General features: G+C 47.9%; 2 protein-coding genes across 2 annotated transcripts; both read right to left on the reverse strand.

The window, feature by feature from the left end:
* Window positions 1-24: 24 nt before the first annotated feature.
* On the reverse strand, window positions 25-10,850 carry msh5 (mutS homolog 5). The gene is made up of 25 exons (XM_067237300.1): window positions 10,758-10,850; window positions 10,457-10,580; window positions 10,282-10,362; window positions 9,674-9,727; window positions 9,341-9,462; window positions 8,913-9,022; window positions 8,788-8,823; window positions 8,598-8,680; window positions 8,465-8,510; window positions 8,097-8,235; window positions 7,892-7,954; window positions 6,709-6,837; window positions 6,565-6,637; window positions 5,963-6,072; window positions 5,369-5,449; window positions 5,123-5,210; window positions 4,899-4,966; window positions 4,698-4,816; window positions 3,973-4,099; window positions 3,737-3,886; window positions 3,576-3,650; window positions 3,155-3,301; window positions 2,889-3,026; window positions 2,619-2,692; window positions 25-153 (listed from the first exon to the last, which is right to left on the reverse strand). Exons 1-25 carry the CDS (start codon window positions 10,848-10,850, stop codon window positions 42-44), a joined length of 2,442 nt encoding a protein of 813 aa, XP_067093401.1. The 3' UTR covers window positions 25-41.
* A 1,771-nt stretch (window positions 10,851-12,621) lies between these two features.
* si:ch1073-228j22.2 (SPRY domain-containing SOCS box protein 2) lies at window positions 12,622-14,220 on the reverse strand. The gene is made up of 3 exons (XM_067238767.1): window positions 13,941-14,220; window positions 12,892-13,792; window positions 12,622-12,752 (listed from the first exon to the last, which is right to left on the reverse strand). The coding sequence occupies exons 2-3, from the start codon at window positions 13,676-13,678 to the stop codon at window positions 12,622-12,624; spliced, it is 918 nt and encodes a 305-aa protein (XP_067094868.1). The 5' UTR covers window positions 13,679-13,792; window positions 13,941-14,220.
* Between the last annotated feature and the right edge of the window lie 529 nt (window positions 14,221-14,749).

Here is a 14,749-nt window from a genome sequence, read left to right on the forward strand (position 1 = left end):
ACTCTGGGTGAGACCACTGGTCCGCTGGGATTCCAGCTGCACTACAGCCGGCCACCAGCAGAGGGCAGCAGCTGCTCCTTCATGAAGATCTGCAGGTCCACACTACTGTCCTCCAGGTCCACACTCAGGAATGTGTCCACCACACGCGCACAGCTGTATGACACACACACACGTTTCTTTGTATGTCTGTCATGTTGCCTTGTGTGACATTTGTCTTTGTGTGCGTGAATATATGTATATACAGTTGCAGTCAAAATTATTCAACCCCCATTGCGTATTAGGCTTATTGGCAAATTGTAAAAATGTTCAGCTGTTTGCAATAAAGAAAGTGGACAAGAACAGTTGAAATAATTAAATAAAACTAATATTACCATAGTTTTCATCCAAATTCAACACGGAATGCTACTTTTAATCACTACTGCAGTCTAAAAATTATTCAACCCCTTCATGACAAGCATCTTCAGTACTTAGTAGAGCACCCTTTGAAATGATTCAACTCCCTGTATCAAGCACGCCTGGTGCAACTAATCAAGGGCTTCATTAGTTCAGGTGTGCTTGAGATAGAACACAAAAATACCTGGACTGGCTAGGGTTTTGTTGAGAGTGATGTTTGATTGCATGTTAGAAATATGGCTTAGTCAAAAGAATTGTCCAAAAAGTTCAGAGAAGAGATCATTGCACAAACAAGGAAAAGGATACAAAAAGATAGCAAAAGCACTGAATATAGATACAGTTGGAAGCATAGTTCGCAAGTTCAAAGTTGAAGGAACAGTGGCTCCACTACCTGGGCGTGGCAGAAAGAGGAAGCTATCAGCAGCTGCCACCAGATTCCTGCGGAGGCAAGTGGTCAAAAACCCTAGAGTGACTGCAAAACACCTGCAGCAAGACTTGGTGGCAGCAGGCGCTGAGGTTTCAGTTTGCACAGTAAGGCGCATACTAAACACTGCAGGGTTCCATGCCCGGACTCCAAGATGCACACCACTACTGACCCAAAAGCACAAGAAAAGTCGGCTCCAATATGCTGAAAACCATATAAATAAGCCACCAAAGTTTTGGAATTCTGTTCTTTGGAGCGATGAGACAAAATTGGAACTCTTCGGGCCTATGGATCAGTGGTATGTCTGGAGGAAGAAGAATGAAGCATATGCTGAAAAGAACACCCTGCCTACAGTGAAGCACGGCGGCACCATGCCTACAGTGAAGCACGGCGGCACCCTGCCTACAGTGAAGCACGGCGGCACCCTGCCTACAGTGAAGCACGGCGGCACCCTGCCTACAGTGAAGCACGGCGGCACCATGCCTACAGTGAAGCACGGCGGCACCCTGCCTACAGTGAAGCACGGCTGGCGGTGGCTCAGTGATGCTCTGGGGCTGCTTTGCTGCCTCTGGCACTGGAAACCTGCAGCGTGTGGAGGGCACGATGGATTCAGGAAGTATCAGGAAATCTTAGCAAAAAACGTCATGCCGTCTGTTATGGAGCTGAAGCTTGGGTGTCATTGGACCTTCCAACAGGACAATGATCCCAAGCATACCTCAAAGTCCAGTTCCTTTATTGCAAACAGCTGAGAAATTCTATATTTCGCCAATAAACCTAATGTGCAATGGGGGTTGAATAATTTAGATTGCAACTGTATTAAATGTATGTATATATGTATATATATTAGTGCTGGGCATATTTTTTTTAAAATCTAGATTAATCTCACTGTAATCTTGGCGTTAATCTAGATTAAAATGGCTCAATGGCTCATTCAGAATGTGTGCTACCCAAATAATGACTAAAAGTAAGTCTTTGAGAACGGGTTTCTCAAGCCAGGTGGCGCATTAGACTAGGAGCTCATCTGCTGTTTCCAAAATGCATCACAAACTGCTTGAGAAAGCTGTTCTACTATGATTAATTGGTGATGAAAATAAATTATGTTCAATAAGATGTACTTGTGTTTAACTGTTTATTAGATTAGTTAGCTTGGCTGATAGAGCTGTGCTGACGGGCTTGCCTCAGTTGCACTCAAACATCGTAGTTTGACGACGACTCTTCCCCTGCGCTACATCAGTGCTTGGCCCGGCATCTTCCGCATTAGCTAAGGGATGCTTTGCGTTTAGGTGGTATTTGAGACTGGAAGAACTCCTACAGTAAACTAATTCCGAATAGCACAAGGTGCAAACAACCTTAGTCTTGTCGAGGTTTCCATTGGGAAGCTTCTTAAAAATACATTTTCTCTGAAGCAAACGAGGCAGCTTCATAGCTGCATCCATGTTAGCACGTCACGTTTGATGTGATAATTTCATACACAAGGCATACACACAGGTTCAAAGACTCGTTCTCGCCCCCTACAGTGCAATTCGGCTAGGTATAAATCTGCGCTAAAATATCAAGGTGAAAGTCATCATAGCTTGCGTAGTATAGACCCAGCTCCCAACCCAACTTTGAGAATAGTTTAACGGCGTTATTTTTTTTATCGCCGATGAGTCGCAGCGCGTTAACGCGTGTTAACGCCGATAACGGCCCACCACTAATATATATATATACGTATATAAAGTGTGTGTGTATATATATATATATATATATATGACTGTGTGTATATATGAGTGTGTGTATATGTGAGTGTGGTCAGACTAACCTGCTTGCCAGGTCTTCTGAAGATGGTCCATCTATGCGGTTAATAGTCTTCCCTGTTCTGTAGAGTTCAGACACCTTCACATCCAAAATGGGATGAAACCCACTTAGCTTTATATCCTTATACTTTATATCCTTATCATATATGCCTGCGTATCGCCACCCCTCCTCCTACAAGCATTTCAGTTTGAGAACCACTACCTTAATCTACAGACCCTTAAATAGCAAAGAACAGTGTGTGTGTGTGTGTGCTGGTAAGAATGTGTGTGTGTACCTCCAGTCCTCTCTGCACCATGCTGCTGGGCAGGCCTGCCAGTGAGGCGATGTTGGCAGCGTAGCTGGAACAACAGATCCCCTCCTTCAGCTGGTACAGAAACACCAACTCCTCCCCATCTAACGTCGTCTCCAGGGTCTACACACACACACACACACACACATGATGTTAGTGAGATGTTTCTGCGGGGTGTTTCTGCCGGGTGTTTCTGCGGGGTGTTTCTGCGGGGTGTTTCTGCGGGGTGTTTCTGCGGGGTGTTTCGGTACCAGCAGGGACAGCAGGCTGGAGGAGGGCAGCAGACCCAGCTGCAGCAGGCTGTGGAAGTTAGTAGCCAATAGTACGTGAGGAACCTCTGCAGGAACTCTCTTCAGCCAATGAGAGATGGACGCTGCTAGAAGGGACAGACCATCCACCTGGAGAGAGAGGGGGAGGGTTTAGGAACCATCCAGGGGAGGGTGTAGCTCAGTGGTTAGAGCGCTTGACTGCTGATTACGAGATCACAGATTTAAATCCCTCCCTGTACTATAAATGAATACATTCTCATCATGTGTTAACAATCAAGGACTAGAGTCCCCTGTTTCTTTTCCTGTCTCCCTTCGGAAGAAGGGCATTGTAGATATTACTGTAATATGCTCCCTCCCCCTCCTCCCTCCCTCCCTCCCCCTCCTCCCTCCCTCCCCCCCTCACCGTGTTGGTTCCCTTCCCAAACTCGTCGATGAGAACCAGCGACTCTCCAGTGCTGTGGTTCAGAGCATGAGCCATCTAGAACACAGGCAGGCAGACAGACTTACATTTCCCCTTGATAGTAGACTGTTGTCCATACGCATGCGTCTGTGGGGGGAGGGTACCTGCTTGAGGTCTATCATGAAGGTGCTGAGGCCTACAGACACAGACTCTCTGCTCTGCATGCGGGTGAAGATTCCATCCACCAGACCAATCTCTGCCTCTCTCGCTGGCACGTCTGATCCAATCAGAGCCATGAACACAATCAGACCAACCTAGGAAGTGAGATGACATGAAGACATTTTTTAACTCACCTGGACGCAGTGTATTTGTGTACTGGTGCTGTGTGTGAGTGTCTTGCCTGCTTGAGGTACATGCTCTTGCCAGAAGAGTTGGGTCCGGTGATGACCTTGACTCTGCCTTGTGTGTTGGAGCTCTGGAACGAGTTGGACACCAGCACAGGAGAGCACACCTGCAGCAGGGGGTGTCTGAGGACACACACACCAGCTCAGGAGAGCACACCTGCAGCAGGTGGTGTCTGGACACAGACCAGCTCAGGAGAGCACACCTGCAGCAGGGGTGCCTGGACACAGACCAGCTCAGGAGAGCACACCTGCAGCAGGTGGTGCCTGGACACAGACCAGCTCAGGAGAGCACACCTGCAGCAGGGGTGCCTGGACACAGACCAGCTCAGGAGAGCACACCTGCAGCAGGGGTGCCTGGACACAGACCAGCTCAGGAGAGCACACCTGCAGCAGGGGTGCCTGGACACAGACCAGCTCAGGAGAGCACACCTGCAGCAGGTGGTGCCTGGACACACACCAGCTCAGGAGAGCACACCTGCAGCAGGTGGTGCCTGGACACAGACCAGCTCAGGAGAGCACACCTGCAGCAGGGGTGCCTGGACACACACCAGCTCAGGAGAGCACACCTGCAGCAGGTGGTGCCTGGACACAGACCAGCTCAGGAGAGCACACCTGCAGCAGGTGGTGCCGCCTTAACTGAAAAGTGCTGCGGGAAACCCTGGTGTGTGTGATTATGTACTTATATATTTGAGTGTATATGTGTGAGGTAGTGTGTGTGTACCTGGCCTCAGCCAGTACTATCCTCCTGTGATTGGCCAGAGAGGGGGAAGTGTATCCGTACTCCTGGGAGGCGTGGCTCAGAGCCATCAGACAGTCCAGCTCAGCAGTCAGGTCCAGAACCTCCACACACACACAAAAACGATAAACAACAGCAGTCCAGCACAATACAGCGATCAGCCCACTCCATGTTCAGCTCCCAGACCTTGTAAAGACAAGCGCTCCTCTCCAGCACGCTGCTCTGCAGCTGAGTCATCACTGCCGTCTCCATGTCTGACACACAGATGTGAGTCAGCCCAGGGTCTGGAACAGCCTGACACACCACACATGTAACGTGGGAGACAGGAGGGGAGGGGTAGAGGGGGGGGGGAGCTGAGGGGGAAGAGGGAGAAGAAGAGCAGGGGGAGAGGAGAGGGAGACAGGGCTGACCTCTGATGTCACAGTGCAGGTCTCCCAGGAGGTTGTCCAACTCCTTGGTCCTCTGGCTGCGGTAGTGTAGACGCTCCTCAGACAGGAACTGAACACGCGTGCACACAGATACACACACACAGACACACAAAGGAGATACATATACATGCAGGCAGACACACAAGCATACAAAACACACACAGTCAAAAAGCAACAAGAAACCAAAGTACTTTGTGAAATCAAATAAATGCATAAACTAGAATGCACCATGAAGTCAAGGCCCTCAATCATGAAATCCTCTTTCTCAACCATGCTGGGCAGCCTGGGGACCGACAGCAGGAATCCGATCTGAGAGAGGAAAGAGGGAGGACAGAGAGACGGAGGAGAGAGGGTGAGGGGGGGAGAGTTGGAGGGGAAGAGTAAAAGAAAGATAAATTAAGAGAAAGGCTGTGTGAGAATAACTTGCATGTGTTTTCTGTAATAGTTAGGGTTCATAGTGTGACCAGTGTGTGGGTGGAGACCAGGTGTGACCAGTGTGAGGAGAGACCAGGTGTGACCAGTGTGAGGGGAGGAGAGACCAGGTGTGACCAGGTGTGTGGGGAGGAGACCAGGTGTGACCAGTGTGAGGAGAGGAGAGACCAGGTGTGACCAGTGTGAGGAGAGACCAGGTGTGACCAGGTGTGAGGGGAGGAGAGACCAGGTGTGAGGGGAGGAGAGACCAGGTGTGGGGAGACCAGGTGTGACCAGTGTGAGGATAGACCAGGTGTGTGGGGAGGAGAGACCAGGTGTGACCAGTGTGAGGATAGACCAGGTGTGTGGGGAGGAGAGACCAGGTGTGACCAGTGTGAGGGGAGGAGAGACCAGGGGAATGTAGATGACACAGCAAGAGGGGATGCGAGCATCCAGGTGCTCCAGCTCTCTCCGGGCCACGTCCGTCAGGAAGTCTGACAACCCCATCATCCTCCTCTTCTCTGGCAGGGACAACACAACACAACCCCATCATCCTCCTCTTCTCTGGCAGGGACAACACAACACTGTCCAGACAAGTGGATGCTTTTCTTTGGCACTTACACATGTTAAACACATACCATACATACATACATATTCACATCACTGGACATCTTAAAAACCTCAGACCTCATGTTTTACTAGTACAACTGGGACAGAATACATTTTCTACAGTTCTAATGGAGGCAAGAATATCCACTGGTTCAGTGGGCTGTTGACTGGAGCTAACTGGCTTTAGAGAGTCAGGTGGCCGAGCGGTTAGGGAAGCGGGCAAGTAATCCGAAGGTTGCCAGTTCGATTCCCGGCCGTGCCAACTGACGTTGTGTCCTTGGGCAAGGCACTTCACCCTACTTGCCTCGGGGAGAATGTCCCTGTACTTACTGTAAGTCGCTCTGGATAAGAGCGTCTGCTAAATGACTAAATGACTAAATGTAGACACAGGTGCAGAGGCTTACTCTCGTCAATAGCAGGATCCACGTTGGGTTTGACCGTGAAGCGGTTTTCTGACAAACTGCTCTCAAAATCAACCTGCATGAAAACACAGAGGTGGACTCACTGCCACAGTGAATGAAGTGTGTGTGTGTGATTGTACAGCGTACCACTCTGCTGATGAGGGATGCGATGTAGTAGAGATCGTCAGAGAATCCCTCGCTGATATCCTGGAAGAGCTGGATGGACTGAGGGAGTGAGCGCAGTGTATCCCTGATACAAACTGCACTGTACACGGTCTACAACACACACACACGTTCTTTGGGTGAGACAACCTATATTCTCTCATACATATTTATGATTATTTTCCCACCCTAACTAGTCCATCAATTTGTACATAGTGTCAAAATGTGCTTCTTGTTTGTTGCTTGCATCAGCTGGATGGTTGCGTTGAGACATAATTAAAAAAATTATGGCGAAAAGTTAAGCTAACGGTAGCTAACTAGCCACAGTCAAAACGTCACAAACCTGCACGCGATCTCCTACAGTAAAACATTCGTTTCTGGGAGATAACTAGCTAGCTTCAAAAAGACCACTGCAGAAAAGCCACATGCACAGGCCAGGGTGATAACATCTTGTATTTATTTAGCTACGTTTCCAGGGTAATAACATCTTGTATGTAGTTAGCTACGTTTCCAGGGTGATAACATCTTGTATGTAGTTAGCTACGTTTCCAGGGTGATAACATCTTGTATTTATTTAGCTACGTTTCCAGGGTAATAACATCTTGTATGTAGTTAGCTACGTTTCCAGGGTGATAACATCTTGTATGTAGTTAGCTACGTTTCCAGGGTGATAACATTGTATGTAGTTAGCTACGTTTCCAGGGTGATAACATCTTGTATGTATTTAGCTACGTTTCCAGGGTGATAACATTTTGTATGTAGCTAGCTACGTTTCCAGGGTGATAACATCTTGTATGTAGTTAGCTACGTTTCCAGGCTGTATTTTTGCCCTTTGTGTCGTGGTTAGCTCTAGCAATTGGTAGCCGCTAGATGACGTTTTCTTGCATCGAGCTGGTAAACATGCATCTTTCAGGCTGTTCGTAAGGTGAGATATCCCCCCCCCTTATAATGATCGATATCAAATTGAATCAATGGATTTGGTCGCAACAGTTCCTTTCAATGTAGTCTACCAGCCATGAAAAATATTGTCTTTCTCCAAATGTTTGGATGTTTCATATCAGTTCAAGCAATTGGTTTTGAAGGTGATACAGTAAAAAAATAATAATTGGAGGTCTAAACTGATGGACCTTGTATGGAATAGTTTGACCATATGATGTATAGTTCTTACCTTGTAGAGACTCTGCCAGTCAGACACTGTGGTGTGACAGAGGGACATCCTGCGCAGCACATTCTACACACACACACACACACACACACACACACACAGTCGCACACACAGATAATCTTCACAAAGGCTACTTTCGATCCCAGGGTGAGGGAGGGGCTTGATGGCCTCCTCAGGTCAGGTCATGAGGTCAGAGGTCATGGGTTACCGGGATGTTCCGGATGTTGCTCAGAGAGCCTTGCAGGGTCCTCAGCGTGTCAGAGTTCCGTGGGGACGAGAAGAAACGGACGACAGTCTGTCTCCTATTCAGCAGAGCCAGGTCACGGCTGGGCCTCAGGAACCACTGCCTGGGGGGGGGGGCGAAAGAGGTGGAGGAGGGCGGGGAGAAAAAAAAGGTCAATAAGAGATGGGGTTTTGTCATAACTACCCCAGAGACAGGAAAGGAGGGAGGATGTTTATAAACTATCTGGGTGTGTGTAGTGTGTGTATTAATGTGTTCGGGTGTGTATATGTGTTTGGGTGTGTGTGTATTTGTTTGTGTGCTTATGTGTGTGTTTGGTCAAGATGTTTTCTCACCGAAGCATTTTGGACCCGAACTTGCATTTGCAGCGATTAAGTATCCCTACAACACAGAGACCCAGCTGTGATGTCAGAGATGCAAACCTGCAGGCAGGTCACTAGGAAGTGACATCATCCTGGAGGGGGTTACCGTAGAGACTGAGCCCCTCCTTCTCCCCAGACTGCAGCTTGTACACAGATGGGTGCAGCTCAGACTTGAAGATCTGCAGAACACTGAAACACACATGTTGTGTTTGTGTTAGGGGGACCGTGCTTTGGGTGCCTGTCAACACAGTGAGTATGAGTGTTAACATGCATGTGTGTGTTTCAGGAAAACAAACCTGTAGGTGTCACGATCGATATACACCACGTCTTTTCTGAATGTAAATACAAAATGTCCAAATGTTAAGTAAGTATAATGTTGTACAGCATGTGTCAAAATGTGTGTGTGTGTGTGTAGTCTTACAAGGTGTAGGTGAGGAACTGTAAGATGGGGACCCCCACACTGCTGTCCTCCAGCTCCACCCCCACTCTCCTCCTGTCCAAACACTTCAGCAAGGCCCCCACCGACCGCAGCTGGGACACATACACAAGCAGGATCAGACTAGGTGCAGCAGGATCAGGCTAGGAGCAGCAGGATCAGAGTAGGTGCAGCAGGATCAGACTAGGTGCAGCAGGATCAGAGTAGGTGCAGCAGTATCAGGCTAGGTACAGCAGGATCAGACTAGGTAGAGCAGGATCAGACTAGGTGCAGCAGTATCAGGATAGGTACAGCAGGATCAGACTAGGTACAGCAGGATCAGACTAGGTGCAGCAGGATCAGGCTAGGTGCAGCAGGATCAGGCTAGGTGCAGCAGGGGCTGAAGAGGACAGGTGTGGTTGTTGGATTCTCACCATGAGTAGAGAATCAAAAGAGAGGCAGGAGGAGAGGTAGGAGGCTCTGCCTCTCTCTGAGACGGAGGCAGGGAGGAAGGGCAGGTGGGCAGACAACAGCCTCTGCTTGCTGACCTCTACACCTGCAGGAGTACAACCAGGAAGTCACACACCTGCAGGAGTACAACCAGGAAGTCACACACCTGCAGGAGTTCAACCAGGAAGTCACACACCTGCAGGAGTTCAACCAGGAAGTCATGAGAATCCAGTGTTTTGTACTGGTGTGTTTAAACCTACTTTACATCAATTCCTCCCAGACAATAAAAGGCTGACAGACACAGAGACTGAGATTACCAAAGTCCACCGAGGGATAGACCACCACTTCTGGTCTGTAGTCAGGGTTGGATCCTGAGAGGTTAACAGATCACAGCAGAGCGAGAGGACAGAGGTGAGAATGTACCAGAACATCAGCCTCAAGCACCAAGATGACATATCAACACAGTATTCCTTCATTTACCCCCCCCCCCCACACACACACACCCTACCCACACACACCCAACACCATACCCACACACATCCCACCCTACCCACACACACCCCACACCATACCCACACACACCCCACACACACACACCCAACACCATACCCACACACATCCCACCCTACCCACACACACCCCACACCATACCCACACACACCCCACACACACCCTACCCACACACACCCCACACCATACCCACACACACCCCACACCATACCCACACACACCCTACCCACACACACCTCACACCATACCCACACACACCGTACCCCCACACACCCTACCCACACACACCATACCCACACACACCCCACCCTACCCACACACACCCCACACCATACCCACACACACCCTACCCCCACACACCCTACCCACACACACCCTACCCACACACCCTACCCACACACACCCCACACCATACCCAGTCTCTGCATGAACTGGGCCATGCAGCGTTCCTGCTTAGCGCTGGTGATGATCACATGGGGGCTAACTTCCTGGATCACTGTGATGAGAGGGTGGGCAGAGACAAAGAAGACCCTTGACTGCATGATGTGAAGGACCCTGCAGGTGAATTATGCCAGTGCAGAAGCCCATACCTCTGGCCAGTAGATGGAGATCATGTCCATCAGGAGTATCAGCCATGTGGTGCAATGTGAAGTCTCTGCTGTCATAGAAACACAAGCCCACCTGGCCATGCTGGACCACAACACTTAACAACACCTGAGAATCAACAGAGCTCAGAGAAAGAGATTGTAGCATTAGCCTTAAAGTTTAAGACTGGGATTAGTCTTAAAATCATACACACTACCATTAGATTACCTGCTTTACATGTCTGAGACATGCAGTTATATTTAACATGTGAACATTGCGTGTGAGGACAGACCGGTTTTCTATCACCTCAGGTGCCTGCTCCTCCTCTTCCTCGGTCAGGGCTGGCTGTGGAGGCCGACGCGCCGCTCCCGTCTCCCGGACTGCCCCCTGCACTGCCATCCTTATTCTACAAGAACCGGCTACAGACGGATATCTACACACATGAGATAAAATAACATTAAACGCTTATAAGATATATGACAACATAAACATCCTCTTCCCTAAATTAAATGATTATGCTAGAATTGTAACTACCATAGTTGGGTCGGGAGGGCTAATTGACGTAGCTGGCTTGTCAGCTAGCTTGCCAGGTACCCGAGTTTGAGGCCGGGAAATTGTGACTAGATTTCGATAAAGCGACAGATTCATGATTGCTCGTCACCACATTGTGGTATTTGAAGTCAAAAATTAAAATTATGACTTCTCGTAAACTTACCTGGCATAACAATGAGAGAGATAGTCACCCAACAACAACAGCCTGGCTAGCTACGGTTATGGGAATAATAATAATTACACTGAGCGCGCCAAATTATGTACTCTCGTGCACTGTTGTCACTGGCTATTGAACAATGTTAGATCTGACCTGAGACCAGCCGTTAGATCTGACCTGAGACCAGCCTGTTGGTCCAGTCTGTTAGATCTGATCTGAGACCAGCCTGTTACATCTGTAGTAGGCAGAGACTGAGGTTAGCAGGATTACTATTGTAGCCTCTCAATACTTCTCCCTCGAAAAAAAGCATTCAAAAGTAAAAAATAAAAAACTTTTGACATGTTGAGATTTTGAAAAAAGAGTGAACATTTTCTTTCGAAAAAGTTTTAGCAAAACGTGAAAATTAGTCTCGTGTTGTAAGTTCCCCCCCAATTTTTTTCTTTTGAGTTTCCTTAAATATTTTTCTACCAGCCTGTTTGTCCAGTGTGTTAGATCTGACCTGAGACCAGCCATTGTGTCCAGTCTGTTAAATCTGCAGAGACGTTACGCCTGGGACACACTGGCTGCGAAGCAGATCGATCAAAGCTTTTTTTTTTTTTTTACATTTCAGCTTTCAGCATTTCAACGCATTTTCTGCAGGAAATGCACTTTGTAGTTATTTTTTTTTGTGCTACATTATAAAGCACTTAATTATCTGATCATCAGCTTGCTTGCTAGTCGTTAATGTTAACCTGTTCTGATTATTAAAAGTCACGTTTGTAATTTCACCGGTAGTTCTAGACCTGGCCTATTTTTCCCTATCACATTGCACAAACGAAGAACCACTGTCGCCACCTTGTATGTACAATTGTTGGGAATGTAAATAAACTGTTTTGCTGTCTGTGGAATTTGAATTGTGAGAATGAACCAACATCCCAACATTCACTCGAGGTAATCCCTTCTACATAGTGTGGATAATCTGCCTTTCCCTCATCTTTTTACGTAGCTAATAACTTTGGGTAGGCCCAAAGTTCTAGGATACGCATTGTGGGATGGCTCTGAGGATACAGAGAATCAGTGTGGGACATGCATGTCTTTTCCCGCTTAGATGAGTTGCAAACGACGGCGCAACACCGACAGAGAAGGTCTTTGCTGGCCCAGGCCCTGCCCCTCCGGCACCCTCCCAAAAGGAGACGCAGAGGAGCTAGGCTACATGCCACTAATAACCGGTAACTCAGTTATTATAATATTAAAGACACTGATTCCATAACATGGAGAAAAGAGTTATTTATAAATATGGCATTAAATACTGATAAAATACAATAAATAACAATGTGAAATAATTTAAGTTTGGTCACTTATTCTTTAAAAAGATAAATTACTAAAAAATAAATACATTCTAAACAACGCACATCCATCATATGCATTAATCAACTCAATCAGCTTTATGGTCTTAAGGATTCCTATATGTGTGTCAGCAGGTCACAGGCTGGGGAGGAGGTAGTGTTGGAGAGGAGGAGGAAGAGGCAGTCTGGCAGTCTGATCCCCTCTCTGGTTCCCCATCGACTGACGGATGGACAAACCACACAGGGCCATGAGATTAGGGGCATCACCTGAAAGAGAGAAAATGAATAATGAAACAGACTGTAAGTTAGAGCAAAAATCAAAAGTTAAAAGCTTTTCTTTTCCAGCAATGTATTTGAAACCGCAATAGCTGATTTGATGACCTGACCATCTTCAAGTCAAACTCACGATTAGCTCCATTGAGGTAGCGCAGTCGTATAACAGCTCCGCCTCTCACGCTGCTCACGGCTGGGAACAGCTCTGCCCCCTTCGGGAGACCACAGAAAGCCACACCCAGGAAGCACCCATCCACGATGTATCCCAGAGTTCCTGCGTCAGCATCCAACACCAGCAGCACGCGTTCAGGGATGGTGAGAGCAGGTGCAGGACCTTGATCTTCCAGACCAGTCTTTCCACATGGATGTGTGTGAGACCGAGGCTCCACAAGCCACGGGCCCTTCGGACAACATCCCTCCTGCCGCCTTCCTCTCGGGTACACCCCCAGAACCTGCCCCTGGTGCCACAGCTGGTTGGATGTTAGTTCCCAGCCCCAGGACTCAGAGTCTCCCCCAACCAGAGCAGTGTAGCCCGAGGCCTGCAGAGGACAACAGGAAGTAGAGATTCCAACCACCGCGTGACTTCCTCTGTGCTTGGGACTCCAAAGCACCTCCCACAGGTGGAGCCCTCTCCTCTCCCCCCTCTCCCCCCTCACCCCATCACTACTCTGCTGGGCAGGTGCACGTGTCACTTCCTGTCCACATCCTGACCGCCGGAAGTGAGGGGAGCAGTGGGCGGGACTCCAACAAGACCGTCGGTCTTTTGTGTCTGCAAGGGCGGAGTGCAGCATGAGTAACAGGCGGGACGAGGGAGGTGTGGCCATTGGGAGAAAGGAGGAGGAAGAGGAAGAAGAGGAGGAGGAGGAGGAAGGCTTTCCAGAAGAAGAGCCATACAGCCAGTGAGATAATGTGAGACCCATTAATGCAATTAAAGCACTTGTCAGCTACTCTCCCACTGATGTAAGCAACCAACCAAGCACCAGTGTCTTTCCTCTTGTTCAAGACACTGACTGTAGAAGGGTTTTATCTTGAAGCTGTGAAAAAAAGCAGACAACATTAGACTTCCAACAAATATAGTTTGAGTTGAAAGGTTCTGGTTTTTCTAGATTTCTTAACACTGTCATACATTTGTCCTATTACATACAGACTCATCAGCACTGAGAACTTCACAACACAACTCACCCAAGCTTGTGAAGGAACTTTGACTGTGATTTTCTTCTCACTGCTTTGAACGTGGTCAGCCATGACATGCTTTTATAGATGACGCTTATCTCCGTGGCAGGCCTCGTTATCACTCCGAGACTAACTCGTGCTGGCTCCGTGCTGGTCGTCCAGTGCATTTGAGCGACCTCCGAAAGCTGGAACAGCACAGTCCATAATTTCTAATGACGTCATACAGACCTGTGTCAAGGACACCAGACGGTGACGTGATTGTTTTCTGATATGATGGTGACGTTCCATGCTTGTAGAGAGAGAATATACAATAGCCTATTTAATTAAACACAATAACAGGCTGCCAACATATTGAGTGGTCTGTAGGCACATGCAGCATATACATGATATATCTAATAAATTACCGCGCGTTTCGCTCGCATGCTTTGTAGAGTGCGGTTATCTTAGCTTCGTTTCCTTCAACCTCAATCTGCATGGAATCTTATCGCGTTCTGTAATGTATGAACACGTAAACGGCGAAGCAGAGGAACAGGATCAGGCTTGGGCTTTTAATCGCTAGAAAAATGAAAATAGAATAAAACCAGAAACGACTCATTCTTAAAAAAATCCGAAAAATGAGCATGCGTAGGCTACTAGAGATTGCACGGATATAAGTGAGAAAGGGAGGTGCTGGTGAACTCGGAGTAGCCTATTTAGCCTATAGTTATTATACAATAGCCTAATCTCTGTAGGCCTATTTATGAAAAGTGTCATATCGTATTTATTTGTTATTTGTTGGATTTATTGATTCATTTTGTGGCAGCCAATAGTTTGTAAAA

This window comes from Osmerus mordax, chromosome 6 (assembly GCF_038355195.1).
Source record: "Osmerus mordax isolate fOsmMor3 chromosome 6, fOsmMor3.pri, whole genome shotgun sequence".
NCBI lineage: Eukaryota > Metazoa > Chordata > Actinopteri > Osmeriformes > Osmeridae > Osmerus > Osmerus mordax.

Excerpts from the sequence above, each read along its gene's own strand:
- msh5 (XM_067237300.1), bottom strand. The coding sequence starts at position 10,850 with ATGGCAGTGCAGGGGGCAGTCCGGGAGACGGGAGCGGCGCGTCGGCCT. Across the intron at positions 5,450-5,962 it reads GTGTCATCTACATTCCCCTG|ATCGGATTCCTGCTGTCGGT; the intron begins GTCTCTCCTCCC and ends TTCCTCTCTCAG. Across the intron at positions 4,100-4,697 it reads ATAGTACTGGCTGAGGCCAG|ACACCCCCTGCTGCAGGTGT; the intron begins GTACACACACAC and ends GTGTGTCCTCAG.
- si:ch1073-228j22.2 (XM_067238767.1), bottom strand. The coding sequence starts at position 13,678 with ATGGGTCTCACATTATCTCACTGGCTGTATGGCTCTTCTTCTGGAAAG. Across the intron at positions 12,753-12,891 it reads CTACCTCAATGGAGCTAATC|GTGATGCCCCTAATCTCATG; the intron begins GTGAGTTTGACT and ends TCTCTCTTTCAG.